Raw genomic sequence first — 22,431 nt, 5'->3', positions numbered from 1 at the left:
GAATAGGATTTGTTTTCCAACTCAAATTCGAACTGATAAGAAAGGTATTCATCAGCATCTGAAAATTTTACTGAGTATTCCCTCTTTTGTAAGTTTTATTTTAGTGGAGTACCAAAAATTTCTTTCAAATTAAAAAATTAAAATTTTTCCTTCAACAAATACATGTTATAAAAGAATAAATTTTATTCTTGATCTAACTAGGCTATCTTAAAGCTTGATCTCTTATATTGTAGGTTTATTTAATATTTAAAACTTTCTTTTTTTCTCCTCCCAAGCCAGGTAACTATAGCCTAGAATAAATGAAGTATTTTATCAAGTATATAATAAATTTTATGAAATGAATAAATAAACATTTAAAAGAACTAACTTTGAACACTGAATAAACCTTGAATACGTTGATGTGAAGTGCATCCAAAATAATAAAGTAAGAATTTGTGAATGCACAAATGATAATTCTTTCTAATGCTTAAAAAGTTTTCTTCTGAGGGTTGAGAATTCTTTCTAATGCTTTCCCATTTAAAAGTTTAACTGAACAAAAGGGTAAAAAAAAAATCAAGAATGACTTATGCCTAATCAAATGTTAATTTTTATAGTTAATAAATGAAATATTTCATTATTTTGAACATTCTGAGTATGCTACTGTTAAAGTGAAGCATAAAAATAAATAATAATGCATTTTTTTAAAGGGAAAGAGGAAAATGGTGGTATAAAGAATGATTAAGCAACCATTTTAGAGCCAGTTCTCACTTTAACATTTCAAAAACTAGTTTTCTATCCAAAACAATATCAGTTGTGTCAAACTGTTACCAATAATCAGAATTCTACCACTCATCTGAATGGTGGTTGTTTGCTGAGATTAATACTTCAATGAAATATTTTGTGTAACTATAGCTTAATGACTTCCACAGTAAAATATAATTAAATTTCAAATTTTCATTTACATAAAACTCATACTATTTTAGAAGCCTTAATCTGCTCTGTTCATTAGGCTATGCATTTCCCTAATTTTTGTCCTATATGCATCCAATAATATCAAAGAATAGAGTAATAATATTTAAAAAAAAAAAGCGAACATTGAAAATTTTTCACAATTGTTTGATTTTAAAGTTAAATCTCATTTATAAATAAGCAAAATCTTTAAAAAAAAAATTATTACAATACCATATCGCACACTTAAACGAACTCAGCATGGTAAAATAAGCATAATCTTCATATCTTGATCATCAATGGAAAAAAAAAGCCATCAGAATTAAATATAAATAGCAAAAATGAATATGATTTGTGTTTCACTTCGACAATGTAAAATATGCTTAAAGTACTTTTTCGCTCAAAGATGCATGTTTCCACCCTCCAAGAATATATGAGTTAAGTTAGTAATTCTAGATCAAACAGTCTAGAATGCAGAAACATTATGTTTTATTGTTAGTAGAGATTAACATTAAATGATTTTTAAAACTGTTGTTTATAACAAGTGCAAAACCTTTTTTTTTAATTACATTTTAAATAAAATAGTAATAATGACAACAATTTTTTAAAAACCTTTTCTCTCTCTCTCTCTCTTTAAAATGAATTTCTATTATTATTTTCAAAATTTTTAACTACTAGAATAACTACAAAAGTTTAAAAAAATTTGAAACAAACAGTAAAAGAAAAAAATATCTAAATATAAATTTTAGATGATAATTAAAAGTACAAATTCAAATAAAGAGTATTTATTGTGTGTTCTGTACTGTCTTATATAAAGATTTTTTTAATAGTTAACAATTTTTCTTAAAATGCATCATTAAAAAAAAAAAAAAACTTTTACAGTTGTCTTTTTCTTTTTAACTGCTCCTGAATACTGCATTTCAATTACTGAATGCAACCAGTAATATGGCTGGTAATAATAATAATAATAACAATAAAACTAATTTAAAAAAAAGGAAATTTTGATGCAACAGAGTCCAAACAAAGGAATGACCAAAATCAAACAGAAGGATAAATTCTGCAATAACAATTTTGGCAAACACTTCCAAACACATTTTGAATTTCTAAGATTTATTTTGGAGAATATTTTAATTGCAGCAAAATTTGCCTACAAAGTTTAGTGCCATATAAATTCTTACTCACTGCTATATGAAAATAATACAATTCCATCTTATTAGAGCAACTTATTTTGAAATTGTAAAATGAAACTAAGTAAACAAAATTCATATAAAATTGCTACTTTAAAAATATAGACAAAATATTGAGCCACATGAAAAAATGGAATTAAAAGTTCTAAATTCTTAAAATTTTATTAAAATGTAAAAAGAATGAAAAAAATGTCTCGTTATTCCTTTACATAAGCATAAATCAAATATCAAAATAGTATTAATTATAAGTTATAATTCTGCTAAAACTATAATTAAATCGCCATAAAATATTCAATGAAAATAATCAAATTACAATAATGATTTTTTATTTAAATCAAATTTTAAAATGTGTCAATTTTTTTATTGAAAATTTATTTAAGAATTACACAAGAGATTAACAATTTAAAATACATTATGTTGTGTTAGAAACATCAGTAAATTTGTAAATTAGTAATTTTCAGGCAAAAAATTACCAGTATAAAATAATTTTATTGATTAATTTCAAAATTAAAAAATACACAATGATATCAAAATCAAAAGTAAATTAGAAATTTTTGTAATTATAGAGATCTTATATTATAATTCTTGGATATTTTCCTCAAATATATTTTCAATATCAAGATATTTCAATGATTGTTATGAAGTGGAAATTGTATCCATCTGTTTCAAAATTCAAATTATATGTTTAACAAATAAATGCCACTTTAATTTATTTCATGTAATTTCATATAAAATCTAAACAAATATAATTACTAATAAATTATAAATGAAGTTCTTTAAACATGGTCATTAGTACATCATTTTATCATTGTCCTAATCCATTATTATTCATCCATATATTTAAAATGCCCTTATAATATTCCAGGTATTATACAATGCTTTACTACACTGGACATTCAATACATCATCTTTCGTTTCTGATCTCAAAAACAATGCTATTCTTTTTTTTCAGTTCTCAACACAATAAAGCTAATTAATTTACAAATGGAACAAATTGTGACATGAATTATATTTTAAGCATTCAATTCATGCCCAATAGCTAATTCCTACACTGTTAGATATAGGCAAATACTTTCATTGGAAAAATACTTGAAAGGATGTAGAGGATTATATCTTAGGTTGAATCAATAAATGTAGTTGAAAAAGAAATCTAAATTTTTATACAGTCCATATGTTCTATTAACATAATATTCTTGACACACTAACATCTTTTCTTTAAAAAAAGTTTGGCAATGCTGTAATTAAAATTCAGTGTGTTATGAAAATTTAAATTTCTTAAGTTTACGCTAATCATTGGCCATTTGAACAAGTGACACTTGTTGATAGACAAATCTTCTGCAAAGTTGTCACTGAATTGGTCTAAAGTCATTTGGAGGGGGGAAAATAAGAAGTTTTGCTTGGTAATATTACAAAGAAACCCTGAAAAATTATGATGCCAACTACCATCTAAAAAAAACCCAGCGACTTATCTTGTGAAGCAAACAAGAAAATTTGAATGATAAACATTTTTACAAAAAGTTTTAAAAATTAGATATGTTGTTCTTGTTCCACATAATGTGTAATTCATTGTTTGGAAATATAATAGAAACATAAGTATACATGAATATAAGTTTACTCATGATTACTCAAGAATGATTATTGTAAAAACTGCCACAATAGTAATTAAATATTGTTCTGTTATTCAAAATAATTTAATTAGTAAAATTTATTATCATCATTTGATATTATAAATGCATTAATAAATGAAAATGATTATAATGTTTTGTTAAATTCTATCATATTACTGCTAAATTATGCATTTTGTTGCATCTTGAAACAGGATTCTACCAATCGTCTCAGAAAAATGTTAATTTGGATTCTCCATTAAACAACTTATTAATAAGCCCTATAGTATATGTATGATTTTTGATAGCATAAAATTTGTGAACAATTTAACAGTCAAATTCCCATAATTAAAGTTATTTAATTATGTTAATGAATTGGTAACTAATTTTAATACATAATCAATGATTCCAAGCCAGTTTTTTAAAACTTATTTTAAGGTTGAAGTATTTTGAATAAGTATTTACACTTTACTTACCCAGTATTGTCAGGATCAATACAAGAAAATATTCCAGACACAGAAGAGTTTGTGATTTGATGATCATCTCTGGACCCATCGTTATAAATTGATTTGGATGGATTTGATTTTATTACAGGGGAATCACAATTTTGAGGATCACCATGTTGGAAAAGTCCTTGCAAAAATTCATCAAAACTTATCTGGCCATCTTGATCACAATCTAACTTCTCAAAAAGCTGTGAAACCACCTGAAATAATTGATTTTTCATCAAAATGCACTTTTGTGTCTTAGAAATAATAAAATACAAAAATGAATACATAAATAAAATATAAATTAAATTGCACTTGCATTCATGTGTATAAGTAGAGTTTTCCAGTTTGGAAAGAAGGATTCCTTTGAAATCATCTTAGTTTTATGAACTCTCTTTATTAGTCTTTATTTCTCTTTACTCCTAAAATTTTCCTTAAGTATATTCCATAGTTTTACTTCAAGGTATGCCCAAGAACATAGTAGAGTGAAAAGAACAATGCATGTTCAATTTGTAACAGAAGTAAAGCGAAAATCTTGTTAGTGAAATATAAAATCATAAATTTGCAAAATAAACAGAATTACAGTAGTAAACACACACACACATGAAAAATAAAACAGAGTGAATGATAATTTTGAACAGCATAGCTGGGGGGGGGGGGGATGCCATAAACATCTATATCTCAAAATGCATAAGTAATTCAAAACCTTTTATTTCCTTCATTAGTCTGCTCAAATATCACTAAAGAAAATTCCTCATTGTAGAGGTCCTTACTAATTTCCTATAGTTTGCAAATATGTTTTAACACTACAATAAGTGATTTCAAGGTAAAAATTAAAAACAATATTTCTGAAATTGAATATTTAAAAAAGAATTTTAAAGTCAATGTTTTAAAGTCCCTGCCTAGCTTCAATTAGATCAAAGTCCTATACAATATCCATATTCAAGTACGAACTAATCATGAGACAACCTATAATTTTGAAAATATGTGGTAACTAACATTAGCACATATTCATACTAACTGTAAAAAAAATAAAAATAATAAAGCTTAATTCTTTCAAAAATAGTAATTTCTCAATGAAGCTATCATTTAAGAGCTTTCCACTTTTAATGATGTATTAGTCAAAAATTTGTTTTTAAAACTACTTGTCTAATAAATGCAACAGATAACAGCATCAGTTTTACTTCGACTATGTATTTATATTCACTTTAAAACCATCAACCCAGAAATGATTAAATTATTTTCAAAAATAATGTTTATCAGACATGATCTGAAAAATAAAGTAAGAACTGTCTAAAAAGGCATGTCACAATTTAGACAATGGACCCACAATGGTCATGATTATTTTGTCAAAAACATTTAGGGTTTATATATGTTAGTCAAAATTTTGGTTAATAGAGTAAAATTAAAGAAATGACAAAGACTAAATAGAGCAGTTAAAAACTTTTTAGAACCTTCTTTGATGGTAACCTTTTCTCTAATATTCAATATCTGTCATTCACAACATACTAATTGGACAGAGTTACAACTGTCAAAAAATAACCAGTCAACTTGACCCCGCATCAATGACAATTAGCTTGATTTTAAAGACTGAGGATAAAACTTTCATTATAATGGATTTGCAATGAATGTTATGAGCATCAAAATAACCAAAGAAATTGGTGTCATTTTTACTAAGACATTATTAAAATGTGAGATTTTCATTGGAGAGGAAAAAAATTAAAGCCTATATTACAATGAATAGTGTTTATATGATATAATTTAACAAGAAAAATTTAAAGATAATTGGCAAATTATTATTTTGTCTAGTACCACATGCACACATCACTAACAATTCTAAAAAAGAATCAGTAAAATATTCCTAAATTTCAATTAATCATATAGATGTGCCCTATTAAATTATATATAAAATATTTTGGCAAACAAGCCATGCTTCTAATTCTATATCAATTAATAGGGAAGTACAAAAAGCACTTTTCTTAAACAGAATGAAAAATCTAAAAAGTTAAATCTTGGAAAATGAAAAATATGGAATGTGCAGAAAATAATACACAATTTTCACATTCTTAAAAAAATGTACTCTTTGAAAAAAAATCAAAATAATCATGTTCGTTTTTTACAGTTCTAAATTAATATCTTTCATAAAAATGTTATATAATTTTTTTTTCAAAGGAATGATAGAAAAATACTCATAAGGCAACACCAAAATTGTTTGCAAAAAGAAAAAAAAAGAAAGAAAGAAACGAAAAGAAAGAAAGCAAAAGACATTTATTGGCAATTTTCTACATTGCCCTTTTAGTAGAATATACTTATTTTGTGTAGTACAACATAAAAACAATTGCAATTCCTAGTAGATAAAGATTAAAAATTAAAAACTAATATGATCCAATTATTTTCATTTAACTATTTTAAGAATAGTATAATAAACCAGGGAAATCTTATTACAAAATTACAATTTCAAAGAAATTTTATAGCTACTAATAAAAAAATTAACTATCAATATACATAAACGTTCACTGCTGTCTGTAATGCTAGGCAGAGTCAAAAGTACCTCCATTTTTTTTTCACCTGTGTCATTATTATTGGATGTGAAATTCCAATATCTATTTGGGTATCAAGCAACTGAAATAGTTTTTTTTTTAAATGTTTAGATTGATTGTTTCATCAGCATGTGAATAAATCTAAGCATGAATAAATAGCAAAGGTCCATGAATTCGGATATGCAATTATTATTATTCAATATTTAATTATTAATTTATTATTTAAAAATTAATGCATTAAATTAATTAATTTATTATTTAACAATCAAACGAATTCATTACATTCTCTTTTCACAGATTAGAATTGTTGATTATTGCAAATATTTTCTTTCTGTATTTTTTATTTTGTATTTCATCCGTCTTTTTTTTTTTTAAATTATTATTATTAGTGGATCACTATTTGTTTAAAACTGATTTCAATGATAAGTTTTGATTTAAGTGTTTGCTAACATTATAAATAGAAGAAAAAACCATTACAAGGAAGCAAAATTCCAAATGTTATATATTCACATCTGAAGTCTACAGCAAATAATATATACATTTATTATTATTTTTTAAACAATCTGCCAATGTACAAGATATTTCATCAGTCTGTGACAGTCAAATCTGAGATACTGTTAACAGGATAACAGTCCATTTAGAAGAGCATATCTTCCCGTTTCAGGAATATCAAAACCATTGACACTCATTTACTATTTAGACTTTATTTTGATATGATATATGTAAAAAACCAATTTTGAAAATGTAGAATACTTTTCAGAAAATTGTATTAAAAAAGGGAAAATTAAGACATTTAATAAAAACAAGAATTACTTTTAGTTTCTGAAAAAGTTAATATAAAACAATATTTTATTAAAATACACCAACCTCTTCTGTCATATCCATTCCAATGTGCTCGCACACAAGAGCCAGTTCCTCCACATTTAGATATCCATTCTGTCCAATATTAAGTTTTTTCCATGTTTCTTGCAAGTATTGCACAGGATTGTTATCAAATGATTGATTTAAATCTGTATCAGAGTCAGATACTTGTAGTACAGAACTACTGGAATCCTGGGAAGCAATCAATTTATCATCTGTCATTCGTCCAGATTTAGTTGGTGGCTGTTGTGATACATTTGGACTCATAGGACGTTTCCCAGGTGCATTTTCAACCTGTACAATTATAGAAATTATGAATAAAGATTTTTTTTTCACACAAAATGAAACTATAGAATTTTTATGATCAACCCTTCTTTGCCTGATTTGATCATAACATTTAGTGAACAAAAAATTTTACTCTAAACAGGTGTACTATAAATTGTCAACTTTTTTCACGACTATTCCATAATAAGGAACATAGCTGTCAAAAAAAAAATTGTCATAAAATGTCAAACAAAAAACAATGTGGTTGCAAGAAACATGCAATTTTTTGAATATTTTTTATAACTAATCTGAGAATTTTTTTTCTAATAAAAGCGATAATAAATGGAGCAATTTAGAAGAGAGGAACATTGAAGATTTTGTGCTGAACACAACATGCAAATTTGCACGATGATGGATATCTCCATCATACTGTTTTTTAATTATTCTATATTATATATTTATACAAGGATTTTTTAAAACATTTTTCCTATAATCTAGAGTATGAATCATATCACCCTGATTTATTAAAAAAAAAATCATAAAAAGAATGGTTAACAATACAACACATTTTTATGCAAGTATAAATGTACTTGTTAAAAGAATACCCCAGCTATAATTGATGTGAATTTAAAATAGTCTATGTATCAAACTACTCTATTTTTTAAAAAAGAATATCCTTACACATTCAATATTTAAAGTTTGGATTGAAAACATTACTCCTTCTATTACTTTTATCTTCATCTAAAACTGTATTCCGAATTGCTACAAAAAATCTTTTTTTTTTCTTTCCCCCATTTACTTATAGTGAAGTTTTATTAGGGCATACATTCGCTTTTCTTTAAAGACAGATCAAATTACAATCTGAACATTAATTCAATCAAAAAATTTCCAATTTTTTTAAAAATTAATGTTTTTATGTATTTCCATAAAACATAAAAACATTTTAAAGATAGGTGAAATAAAGTTTTCTTAATTAACATTGAATAATTAAAAATAGTGACTCCTTACTGAAACTCAAATCTCATAAATGAGATTGATGTTGTTTGAAATGAGAAGATGACTGTTTTAACTCCTAAATACTGCATGTTGCCACTCAGGAATAATTAATTTAAGTTTTCTAATCTATTATGAGAATAAAAATGCAGATCTAATGTCCTTATCTAATGCATATCTAATGAAATCTTAAATTCATTATTTTGAAAACATTTTCTATCATTTATTCAAGAAATGAAAATAAAATACACCATTCTTTAAAAATTAGACATTTAAGGACTAAGGAATAATTGTCAAAAAGTGATAAAACAGGAGAGAAAAAAATAAACAGAGCAATAAATTTAAAAAATAAATAACTATGTAATAAAAAAAAATTCAGCAAATTTGAAGAAAATTATTTTTTTTTAAAAGTGGAATTTAAGCACTCACAGAAGGAATCTTCACTGCAATCTCATCAGATGAAACTTGGTCAAATGAGCTTTGAGGAGTTAAAATTGGAGATACTACAGAGCTCTCATCATCAGCTATCGATGCAGGTCTAGAACGACGTCCATATTTTTTCCTTCCTAAGGTAAATTTAGGCGATACTTCACGATCTGCAAACCAGAAAAATAATTAAGTAATCAAAAATTAATACCAAATGTTACAGCTCCAAAATGGCATTTAAGACTAAAGCAAATGATCACTATATTATGTGCAATCAAAACCAATTAAGGGTTAATATAATTCATTCACTAGTATGAATGAATATTTTCAAAAGCAGATGTTAAAAACTGATTGCATCATTTCCTCTCGCACTTTCTGTTTTACAATTTTGTGATATGAAATGTATTCATAAAAGACATAAAAAATTTTAAGCTTCAAAAGTAATTTCATTGAGAGTATTCTCTCAATGAATCGGAGATTAATGGAAAACTTGATACATGGTTTTAAAAAATGTAGCATGAAAATAGAGTAAATATCAAAATTTTTATTCTGAAAAATAATGTTAATGCTTATACATAATCTAAATAGTTGAAAAAATATATTAGTATATGTCGCCAATGACACAAGTATTGGGATGTGTAATCTGGAAAACATAAGAAATACCACCAAGATAGACAATAGGATTCCTGGCACTTCTAGGCAAAGAAAAGAAATTAAATAAATGGAAATAATTCAATAAGCAAGTGTGCCAATTACAGAAAGATAAAACTGTATATAGAATATTAATTAAAACCCTTTCTTTTTCTTCTGAATATTAAACAAATGCAATGAAGTGAAGTGAAATTTGCATACTACTTTCTAAAGCAATGCATGTAATACTAAATTTTAATACATGAAAACCTTTAGCAGCAATATGAAATGTATAATTTTTTTTCCGAGGTCAACAAGTTAATGCAATAGCAGATAAACCGATCGTTGAAATATTATTATTAACAAAATCATACATTAAATAAAATTTTCCTTATGATCTATAAAATATTTATTTATATGAAAATAGACCAAAAATTTTATAAGGCTTAGTTTTTCACAAGGCATCTGTTTAAACACTCATTAGTTATGATCATCATCATTTTTCAAATTGGAACATATTATTATTAAACTATAAAACTTACCATGCTCACAGATCCAGGAAATCTAGGAAATGTCACTCTTTACAGAGAATTTCCTTGTTTAGGATGTACTTCAATAGCAAAATTATGATAAGAATATTGTGAGGTACTGATAGTCCTGTAAATGAACTATTAATAACGCAGCTAATAAAACCTTTTATTTCCCTTCTAAGAATCAATATGAACTGATAATTTATATTTTGTTTAGGAACATAGTTCACTATATATGACTTAAAAGAATTATCAGGCTAATCCATAAATTCCAACTACCAAAGGTAATCAATGAATCCCTATATCTATACGAAAATGGAAACTTGGTGAACACATTTTGTTAGTGATGTTTCCATATTTTAATTGTGTGCATGAGTTATTGATTCTCAGTTTTGAGTTTGGTTACATGATTGATTGCATTTTAGTTTGTTCTTACTTTAGATTACTTAAAAAATTATTTGTATTTTGAATAGTATTTTTTTTTATTTATAAAACTTTTGTAAATAATTTATTTTTAATTTAAAAGGTTAAAGGGTATTAATAAGTCTCAGCATAGTATCATTGCATGATAAAAATGGAATATTAGTTAAAATATCTTAGTATAGATTATAGACTTAACATAGACATTGAATCTTAGTATAGATTTATTAAGTAAATTCGAGTTAAAAACAGGATTAAAAAAAGAAATAGAAAATGAAATAAATGCAACTAATCTGGAAAATGCAGCATGTGCCAAAATTACCCTGTAACTTATTTTTTGTTCACCAATACACTTAGCAATTTGGCACTTATATGCACTTTCCTCTAATTTACAAGGCAATTAAAAATTTATCAATGACTACACAGCAAACTTTTTAAGGTTAACATAGAATTTGATACTTTCAATAATGACTAGTCAAACTGGACACCTCATGAATTTTCTAATAAAATGCTAATCATTAGAAAGATCATTATAATTAACAGCAAGAAGCAGCATTTGACTAAAAAATTAGATTTTATTCAATTATGTTTTCTGAATTTGGTCTAAAATGAGATAAATATTGCATATTTTTGTCACATTAAAATAAAAACATGGAAACTAATTTCTCTTTTATTATGAACTCTTTTTTTTTTAAATTATTTTTCTATTCTTCTAATAATTTATTTACATATAATGCTTTCCTAAAAAAATTTTCATTTGACTTGAATCCTATGCCAATATAACACAGTATTTTTTTTTCGTAGACATAAATGCGCATTTTATAAAACAAAATTTTAAAAAAAATCTTCTTTTATTTTTAAAATGAACCACTTTTTGAAAATTTATACCTGCTACTTCTTCATTATTTTCTGCTTCAGATATATCTTCCCCACTTGGAATGGTTTGAGTTAAAATGGCAACAAAACATTCCTTAAAATCCTCAAATTTCACCTAAAAAAAAATGGAAAACTGAAGCAATAAATAAAATTATCTCTATATTATAAAACTTGAATTGGTGGATGGTATTAAAAAATATATGCCAATACATAATCTAATCTCTATTAAACGCTTTAACATATACTTTCAATAACCTTAAATATTTCAAGTACACGCACACATGCATGTCTAGCCTAAAGGGTCCTCCTTTACTAACTAATCACTACACAGAATGCAAATAAATCCCTTCTGGGGATCAGCAAGCTATGCTGACATTGCCTGCTGAAATGAGAGCACTATCCATCCTAGCATAATCTCTGCAAAAACAGAGGGATAATGCATTTTTGATTTATCTTAATTGATTTGTTTTCAGTACTTGAATATAAATGAACATAGAATAGAATAGAAATATGTATCTTCAAAAAAGTCAATTATTTTTTTTTACTTCTTTGGTAAAGATTTTGGACTAATTAATACAATCAAAAACTAAACTTGGACTAAACAATAACAATCAAATAATATTAAAGAAGAAATTCAAGATTATAAAAGTGAAAAAAAAAAAAAAAAAAGATGAAGTTTTCAGGTGTATGAAGAGAATCCTGAAAAAAAATTATTGATTAATAAAGAATTTGTGAAAAAACATCTTAGTACAACTAGCATAAAAAAAAATGATCTTACAGTTAAACAAAAATCTAAAATAGATTTCCTTTTGATATTGGTGCTTTACTCAATACCGAATAAAATAAACTGACTTTGAAAAATTCTTATTTTTATATATGATGATATTTATGGAAAAAAAAATCAACATGTAAATGAAAGTAACTAAGAATAGTATAAATGTATAAGACAAGATATAAATAAGGAATTTTAAGATGAACAACATACAATAATATAATCAGTAAGCATGAGTCTAAAAAATTTGTTGAACAGTTGATTTGAATTTTTTTTAAATTAATACAATCAGTATGTACACTGTACAAGCTATCTTACAAGAGATATTCAGATTTGAAATATTTCTTTATATACACAGTTATACAAACAAACAAATGCTTCACCTTTTCCCTGAAAGCATTTGAAAACGTTTCCAATTGATTCATATACAAGTTGAATTCAATCTGATTCATTGTTTTGATAACATTTAAAAACATAGCATAAGTTCATATTTAACTAAACAATGCCCAAACCAAATCATCCTCATTTGTTTATATTTGGAAATGAAACCATGAAATTCAACAATTAAAGTAGATGTTGCCAAATCCTATTGCTAAATAATAAATTTTTTATCAGTTGCAAAAAATAAATATTTATATGTAGTTTGTTTGTTTTTGGGATGACAGCCTTTGTAGCTAAAAATCCCTAACCCCCCCCCCCCCTCATTCAAACAAACAAATTTGTTTGTTTTTAATTCACTAGATAAAAATTCTGGAGAATGCCTTTGATATTTTCAATTTCATTTAATTGCTGTCAATAATATATTAATATAATCATTTTTTTTAAAATCAGCTAAAAAATCGCATAAAAATTGTTCCCGGAGAAGTTAACATCTTATTTAGCATTCTAATGATTACAGATAAATTATAACAAGATACTTATTGAGTAAACTGGAACATATCTGTTAATTACTATTAATAGGGCAGGGGAGATCTGAACTTCATTGTTTTTAATTTAAAATAATTTTTTTTTATGTAGCTACACAATTGTAAAGCTAAATAATAAATTCACAAAATATCTTCATATAAGCATAAACTCTTCAAAAAAAAAAAAAAAATTAATGAAATCTCTTCTAATGAAAGAAAATTTTTGATAAGATCTTCTGAAAGCTCTAGCATCATTAGTATGTCATTTCTTAATTATTTTATCAAATATTTAACTAGAACATGCAAAAACAAACATTCTTTCATACTCATTTTGAACAAATGGAAAACCATTACTAAAATAAATTGGGATTAAATATATTAGTTTTTGAATAAAAATAAAATTCAGCATGTAATTATGAAATAAATTTCAATAGCAAAAAAAATGGGTATATTTATTAGATTAACGACCAGCTATGAAACTACACTTCTGAATAATGGGGATCAACTGTATGACATTCTTTTTTTTTTTTTTTTGATATGTAGACTAATATACAAGAAAATTTTCATTAAGGTTAAGCATTTCTTTTTCTCTCTCTCTCTCTCTCTCTCTCTTTAGATTATATGATAATTTTAAATTATATGACATACAAATGGCACAATAACTAGTTATTAAAAAAAAGAAAGAAAAACAATATGCATTTCAAAAATGTTTCAGTAAGTTATTTGGTGACCTATTCTACTAAAGAATTTTTTTGATAAAAAAAAATAATAATAAATTAATTTAATGACAGAAAATGATTGAAGTATTAATTGTAAAATTTTAATAAAGCTACAGGGTTGCCAATATATTCACGAAAAAAATTCCCTGTGTTTTCTTGTTTTTTCTGTGTACGTATATTCCAGATATAAGGAAATGCATGAATAGCACTCCTGCTAGTTATAATGGAATATAACTAGCATCTTTAAAGTATGGAAACAACTTTAAAGAGTGGCAAAATCAAGGAAAGGAAGCAACAATTTAACATTGTTCAAAATAGCATATTATTTATATTTATATGCAGAACAAAAATTATCTTTATTTATTATCTAGAATTAAAAAAAAATTATATATTAAGAGGAGGATATATTACTTCTCATGCTCTTGAACTTTAAGTCATGCAAAATGAAATTCAGGTGAAATAAAACACAAAACATTTTTGTTGCCATGATAAAAATCATTTAACGATTATTTAACAAAAAACATTACAAAGCAAGATTACTTTTTAATTTTTTTAATTTTTGCCATTTAAAGTATTTGGGCAACAATTACTGCAACTTCCTTTTCAGCCACCAATTTTATGGAACTAATGAGACCTAATCCATAACAAATAAGATACAATCATTCCTATATGGCCCAACGTACATTTTTTAGCTATTTCACTTTCGGTGAATGTATGTGAAAATATTTCATATATATCATTGAATGCATTAAAAGATAAATATGGCACACGTTTTAATAAGGCGAATATAGCACAACAAGTTTTAATACCAATATAAAAACTCAGCTTGAAATGATTGCTCTTGAACTAAAAACTTTGAAATCGGTTTATTTTCGGACATTAAATTTGACATTTTCAGACTTGCCACATCAACTTCTCCTACAATCCTTTAAGATACAAAGTCTAAATTATTTTTTTTGAAATGGCATGCAGTTTTGTATGTTTCCCTTTTTTGACATGACTAATAAGTACCTGTTTTCCCATATTACTTAGGTTCATTATCTTCTCACAAAAATGACTAGTAAACAATCAATGGATTTTGTGGAAGTTCTCTAACCCATTCAGCAAAATCAGGATTGATTTTTTTTATTTGCCCAATTTATATTAAATAAGGATTTTGATTAGCTCTATGTTTAAAAAAAAATCTCAAATCTACTTTGAATAAACTCAGTTCCTCAAATAATAAACAAATCATTCATTAAACTCAAGTAAGATTGACTAAATACTCCTGTGTTGCTTCTGCAGATTGAATGTTGCTAATCCTGCCAGAGAAATGTATTCCATTCTTTCAAGCAATTACAAGTCTTGTGCATATTCATTAGCAGCAATTGGGAAATTGTATGGAAAAAAGAACAACTATCTGGCAAATCAAAACTTGAATGATCAATATAGAAAAAAAACCAAAAAAAAAAAAAAACCAGGAGAAATAAAAGAGGTTAATTTCCGCATTAACAATCGCGAATGGTATTGTTTCATCTTTAGAAATTATGACTATGATTTTATATTCTTGTGATCTTTAGAGATCTACATTTTTTACCTGGGAAAAAAATAACTAAGAAAATTAAAATTCCCTGTATTTTCCCACTTTTCTTTTCTGTCCGTTTTTTTCTAGATGACTTTTAAATTCCCTGGGTTTTCCTGGTTTTCTCTGTTCTGCCGGTGATATGACAACCCTGATCTATACTAATAAATCATTTTATGAATTTATAAAAACAACAAGTAATAAAAAATGAAATTAACAATGCTATTACTTTCTTTTAATTGTAATATAAGTCAGAAATATAAGACAGAAAAGCAAATTTCATATGAAAACTTTTGTAATCAGAAAAAAAAACAACTTAAAGTGAAGTTAAAAGTGTATATATAATTTATATAAAAACTTACTTCAGCTTCACTTTTTAAAAGATGATGAATCAAAATATCAGTATGATCAACTAAATGCAATTTTTCACAAAGGATTCTTAATTCATCTTCATTAAGACCTCCAGTCCCATTTGTATCACAGCTATCAAACACCTCTTTTAATTGGGTAACATATGTATCCTTCCCCTCAGATTCTTCCATTGCTGAAAAAAAATAAACAAATAAAAGAAAGAAAATTTCTGACATGTAATTCGAAATCTTAAACATGAAACTTGATATCTGTGCCATTTTTTTTTGTGATGAATCATTAGCAAGTAATTAATATATAAAGATCCATAACTGAATAAATCTTGAGTTTTTTTTTTTTTAGTAAAAAAAATGGGAACATAATTGTACATAGATAATTCCATATAATTTTTGTAAAATATTTATTATACTCATTACGATTGACATTTTATAAAAGAGCATACTTAAATATATATTTAATACTTTATATATATATAAATATATATAATAAGTATTATATATATATATATGTAATGATATTTTAAACTCTTAATTTAGACCATAGTAAAATATTCTCTTATTTCGTGATCCAATTCCACTTCCGGTTTAATTAATTCCTCTGTAAAAATAATGTACTACGTATTAAGAGAGAGTGATATCCTCGGTTGCCCTTGAAAAGGTAACCATGTGTATTGACTCCTGGCCAGAAATCCTATGTTATATAAAACTAGTGATCCTTTGGTCGCCCCTCTGTTGTCTTCCACTTTATTGCCGCCCTGCGCCGCATTCTAAATAATTATGCTTTCCTGGATGGTGGTAAAGAGAGAATAAAATGAAATTAAAGATACAAAGTCTCTTCACTGCTTGTTAAACCTGCACTCTACTTGAACCAAAACATGTTATCATTTATATATATATATATATAATGCTTCTTTTTACATAATAATCCAATAATCTGAGAAATACTCTTTCAGAATATAATGGAAGAAATTATATTATATTTAAAAGACAAAAAGCAGGAAATTATAAATTCAATAACAATTATATAATATTAATATAAATACTTCATTGCATAATATAATGTACTGTAAAAATATAAGTTTAACAATCACATAGATATATAAAATACTTGTATAAATGCAGAACTTAGAACAAACATCATTTTACAATAAATGAAAAATTATAAATACTTAATAGAATTCTGAAATAGAAAACTTATTCTGTCAACATATAGGAATTATTTTAATAAAAAAGGAAATGTATGGAAAAAACATTTTGCAAGTTTTTTACACAAATAAACATTACATAAATTTTAAAAAAATTATTTGTATGAATTAACCATCAGATTTTTTTAAAAAAATTAATGTAAGAAGCAATAAGAGGAAAAAATACTAAAATAAGAATAAATCCACCTAGTTTGACCTATATAAATGACAATTCATTTACGATTAAATTTATATAGAATTTGGAATTAGAATTATTAATTAGTTCATAAAGCGTTTTAAGCAATTTTTCTTATAATGATAAAGCTCCTTACTTCTCACTTGTCATATGTCAGCAGAGTTCAACAGACGATATACACAAAATTAAACATAAATGCAAACCCAACTGAATTAAATCATGCTCGGGACTTCAAGCATATTTTATTTATTTTTTGTTGAAACAGTCAATATTACAAATATATATACAAAACAAATTATGGAAAAACAGGCATCATAGTGTTTTTCACATTTCATTTGCCACATTTAAAATTACGCAATACACTTTAATTAATTCATAATAAACTCTAAACACACAGTCAATTCATTTCAATTGCAGTTAAATGTTTCAATAATGGAAACGATTATGGATGACCCGCAAGAAACAAATAATATTCAAGAAAATTTTGTTGAATATATAAATTATTTCATCACAACAAAATATTTTTATATTTATAAAAGGAAATAATAAAATGGAAAGAATTTTTAATGCAATTATTTAGAGGAGAAAGGCTTACGAGAAAAGATTTGAACTGAAGAAACGAAAGAGAAAATAAATAAGGCTTGTTATTGGTAGAAATTATAGAAACTCTTGAGTGTTTTCTTTTAGCCAATCAGTGATAATCTTTGTAATTCCTAACCAACCACTTTTTTTTATCTGAAGAATCAGAGTAACAACAGTTTCTGATGTTAATGTCAGTGCGGAATATATTTGAAAATGGCTATTATGTGGGATTTTCCATTTTGAGTCTTTAATATTTTTGTTATAATAACATTTCGATAATGGCCTTAACTTATGTTCGAACTTTGTATTTAAAGTTTCTTAGCTCATTGTATGATTCACCTGTGACGCTAAAATGGTATCTTAGTTCTCTATATTGTTATCTATATAGAGCAGTTAATACCTGCTATATAATGCAAGCAGTTTATTCGTTTTATTACAGTTTATTGTCTTTTCTGTTAGATGATCGGCAAAAATTAGAATGGAAAACTCATTGGCAAAGTCCTGTATGCCAGGATATTCTAAAAAGAAAATATTTCTTAAATCGTTCAAAGCACTCGTTATCTTGGGCGTTATTTTATTTCACAGTTGCATCATTGTTATATGTTGAAATGAAAAATAATATTATTACGTTTCATTTTGTAAAATATTCATCATCATTATGGTATGTTGAAATTCTGTTATTGCTCCTCTTTTCTATAAATGCTACTATATCTTTAATATGGTACTTCTGGTCATTGTTTTCAAAACCTATGCCTATAACACCTGAGCAACAGAAGCTTTTTCGGATCAGTGAAAACGATCCTGGCTTCAAGGTTAAGAAGCATTGTGATAATGTATCCGATTCTGTGAAGTCCGAGAGGTTACAGTTTATGTCTTGGCGCAACTCCTTTGATAATAGCAGTTCACCAACTTTTTCAACTACACCCCTGAATTATTCTTATAGCAGCTGGAGTAGTACATCTGGTGGATCCCCTAATTTAGATACAACAAGTTCATCTTGGAATTATTATCGTGCTTCTTCGCCTGTCAGCTTTGCATCCACACCCAAGTTATCCGCTGGAGATAGGTCTCTCCTTCGAAGACTGAACTATTCTGATGACTTAGAATCATCTATTGATCGTCCAATAAAAAATAAAAGACAGTTAGAAGAATATCTGAAAGTTTATGAGGAGGAAGACAAAAAAAGAAAATCAATATCTTTTGAAGAATCTAAACCTTTTATGACAAAAATGACAACTGTTGATAACAGTCCAATGTCTGTCTTAAGCAAATGTCGTTATCAGCGAGCCTATCGACTACCTCACTTAGAAACAACTGAAGATGACTCATCTGAAATACATTGTGGGGATAATGTACTTCATAAACTGAAGATAACTGAAAAGATGTTAACTGTGTGGTGTGAACGTATGCGTAAGTGGATATGTCAAACAATTTTAGTGAAGCTTGTAAATGAAATTGATGATATTAATGTAACATTGATTGAGATTGGTTTGCCGGAATTTCAGATTGGCAATGTTAGTTTATTTGCACTGCATCAGATTGCAACTACTAAGTCTCAGCACTTACCTACTCTATCATCTGTCTTGCCTTATGTAGACATGCATTCAAATCAAGAATATTTAGTAAGGCGTCTGAAAGATCTTGCACATGGTGGTTGCATGGGAGATTTCAAGTGGAATTCTGGTGGTAATTATGAAGACAAGCAGTGGTGTGATGATTTGCCGACAGATTCTGCTCTAGTGATGCATGTTTTATGTTGTTACTTTGATGCACACTTGCCTCCAGATCCTCATTTCCCCGATGGCAAACCATTTTCTTCAAAGTACTTCAAAAAGATACCTGAGAAAGTAGTCTTAGCAAAAGATTTAACATATATTTACCAATCTAGTGCAAATCCTCCTCATTTCAAAGTCGTTATTGGAGAAGAACTTTATACATTGCCAAAAGGTCGGAACAACATGTTTTGTGCTTTAATAATTTTTTTGCATTACATGAAAACCAAAGAATGTGGAATGCTAGGACGAGTTAATTTAGGGCCATCTGGTTTGAATATCCTTTGGATATTGGACTGATCAAATTTTAGTACAAATTATAAATGCATCCATCTTTTACTCTGAGATATCTCTGACACTGATAATTTTGCATTTACTTAATGACGTTATTAGTACTTAAAATGGAAAGATCTTTTAATATATAGATCAGGTTATTAACTTTTTTTACTTTGTTTTTGTCATCAATTAAAATATCCAGTAATAATGAAATATCCTTGATGATTTGTTATTTATCTATTTTGTAATTCATTTTAGACATAATTAATAGCTTAAAATATTATAGATAATATGGATTTTATAAAATCAATTTATATGCTTCTTATACTATATGCTGTCACATAGTTATTCATCATAAATTACTTTCTTATATATATAATTTGTAAATATGTCAAACTATATTATGTAAAAATATATTAATTCCATTGACATTATTAAAATGTGGTTAATTGTTTCTAATTTTGCTAATTGCACATGGTTCATTTGAAGTTCATGTGATTTTTATCATTATTTGACATGAGTTATTTTTAAATCTGTTGAGCTTTTCTTGAATATATGTATCTTAAATCTCAAAGTTTCTTATTGAACAAAATATAAGGATCTTGAATGGAAATTGACTGGTGTATCTGAAATATTTTTTTAATTCTGATGCATATCTCATTTTCATCGGAGACATGTAATATGCAATATAAGAAAAGGAAATTGCATTTATATGCTCTTAATTTCTGGAAAGTAAGAGTTGTACATCTTTAAAGAAGTTGAAACTATTTAAATTTAGTAATCTTTTATTTGGAATATTCCATTATTGATCACTATGTAGTAAACCGAGCAAGTAATAATTTACTGACATAAGATATTCAGCCAATCATTTCTACATTTTGAATGTTATACTTTATGGATGTATTAAGTAATTCTATGCATCTATTTTAGTACATTGTTTTTTATTGTTTTTCCTCTGTGTTGCGTAGCTATATGTTTCTACTTTAATATAAAATTCACATTGGAAGTGATATTATTAAAAAGAGTATTAGTAAAAGTGAATTGTAAAAATAAGAATTTCATGTTTCTCTGTATAATTATATTATCTTTTTTTTTTCATGTAATTGGCAGTTCTATATTATTAGTAAATTTATCTATATAAAATTGAATGTTTTTATTTTTTTAGCAGTTCCACATTCATTGAAAAATCCTTATGGGGGGGGAAATGACAGACCCCACTAAAGTGCTTATAACATTTTTCTGTCATAATTTTGGAATGTATTACTGTATAATTTCTATATTGTATTGAAATTTTAAATATTAGACTTTTAGTGACATATATCCCACTTTTGTAATATTAGTCTCTGATTTTTTTTGTTGGTTTTTTACAGATAAATTAAAGAAAGTTTGTTACAATTCGACATTTATTTTTGTTTAAATTTTAAACATTTTCCACCGCTTAATCACTTCCATCATTCACATACTTTGTCAATGATAACGATGCTTTTTGGACATTTTCATTTTATAAGGTTCATATAATATGTGTGCATAACAATTTAAATACTGTCTTTTAAAATTGTTACAATTTCTTTTAATTTTTACCTAATTTTGTTCATTTAGTACCTACCATTTAAATTTTTTGGTGCCCATTTAGTTTATGTAATGGCTAAAGTTGTAATGGTTATGTATAATATTTTGCTTACTTTAAATACCATTTTGTGATCCATTTAAATTCATACTTCCAGAATAATTTTTGTACTCATTCAGCATTACAGTGGTATATAATTTTTTTAAATAAGACTTTCAGGGAAGTTTTTAAATTAAGTTCTATTTCTGTAGAATTTTCATAAAGCATAATATGAAAATTATGTTAAAATTTTAATTTTTAAATTAATTTTCTTTGAGATGTAAATCTTTATAATAAGAATTTTAAACTAAATGTAACATATAAAAATTGGAGGAATAAAATCTCAGATTTAATTGATGAATAATATCTTGCACATTCTGTTATGTCTTAACTACTTTAATTTTTTTTAATCAAAAAAAGTAAAAATTACTGTTAATTATACTTTCTTTCATTTCTGCATTACTATAAAAGTTGATTTTTTATGTGCTATTGTAATAATTTTATCAGCATTATCATCTTTAGTTCTCTCAATATTTTTATCAAATGTCATCATGAAATCTTTTGGATATAAAGCTGATAATATATAAAACTAAAGACTGGAAAAATTGTTGTCAAGCTTAATGAAAATATTTCAAAGTCGGATTTCACCCTTCTTATTTTAACTGCTCTTTCTGATTTGAAATTTTAATGTACATAACAGAAGTACTAATCAGATGAAAAGAAACTTTTTATTAATGTATTTTA

At 26.0% G+C, this 22,431-nt stretch overlaps 2 protein-coding genes across 2 annotated transcripts in view; one reads left to right on the top strand and one right to left on the bottom strand.

Annotated features, from left to right (window-relative positions):
- LOC129971535 (ninein-like protein) overlaps positions 1–17,829 on the bottom strand; it is a 77,327-nt gene extending 59,498 nt beyond the window's left edge. The window contains exons 1-6 of the mRNA XM_056085402.1: positions 17,588–17,829; positions 16,066–16,247; positions 11,759–11,861; positions 9,294–9,460; positions 7,614–7,901; positions 4,195–4,424 (exon numbers count right to left, since the gene is read on the bottom strand). Of these exons, the coding sequence (XP_055941377.1) occupies positions 4,195–4,424; positions 7,614–7,901; positions 9,294–9,460; positions 11,759–11,861; positions 16,066–16,245 (968 nt within the window). The 5' untranslated portion in view covers positions 16,246–16,247; positions 17,588–17,829. The remainder of the gene's footprint in view (positions 1–4,194; positions 4,425–7,613; positions 7,902–9,293; positions 9,461–11,758; positions 11,862–16,065; positions 16,248–17,587) is intronic.
- A 340-nt stretch (positions 17,830–18,169) lies between these two features.
- On the top strand, positions 18,170–21,476 carry LOC129972915 (transmembrane protein 209-like). The gene has a single exon (XM_056087235.1). It carries the CDS (start codon positions 18,312–18,314, stop codon positions 20,103–20,105), a length of 1,794 nt encoding a protein of 597 aa, XP_055943210.1. The 5' UTR covers positions 18,170–18,311; the 3' UTR covers positions 20,106–21,476.
- Positions 21,477–22,431: the final 955 nt, after the last annotated feature.

The sequence above is a fragment of the Argiope bruennichi genome, chromosome 6 (genome assembly GCF_947563725.1).
Source record: "Argiope bruennichi chromosome 6, qqArgBrue1.1, whole genome shotgun sequence".
Lineage (NCBI taxonomy): Eukaryota > Metazoa > Arthropoda > Arachnida > Araneae > Araneidae > Argiope > Argiope bruennichi.
Note: the sequence above shows the minus strand (reverse complement) of the source record. Positions and strands in the feature narration are given on the sequence as shown.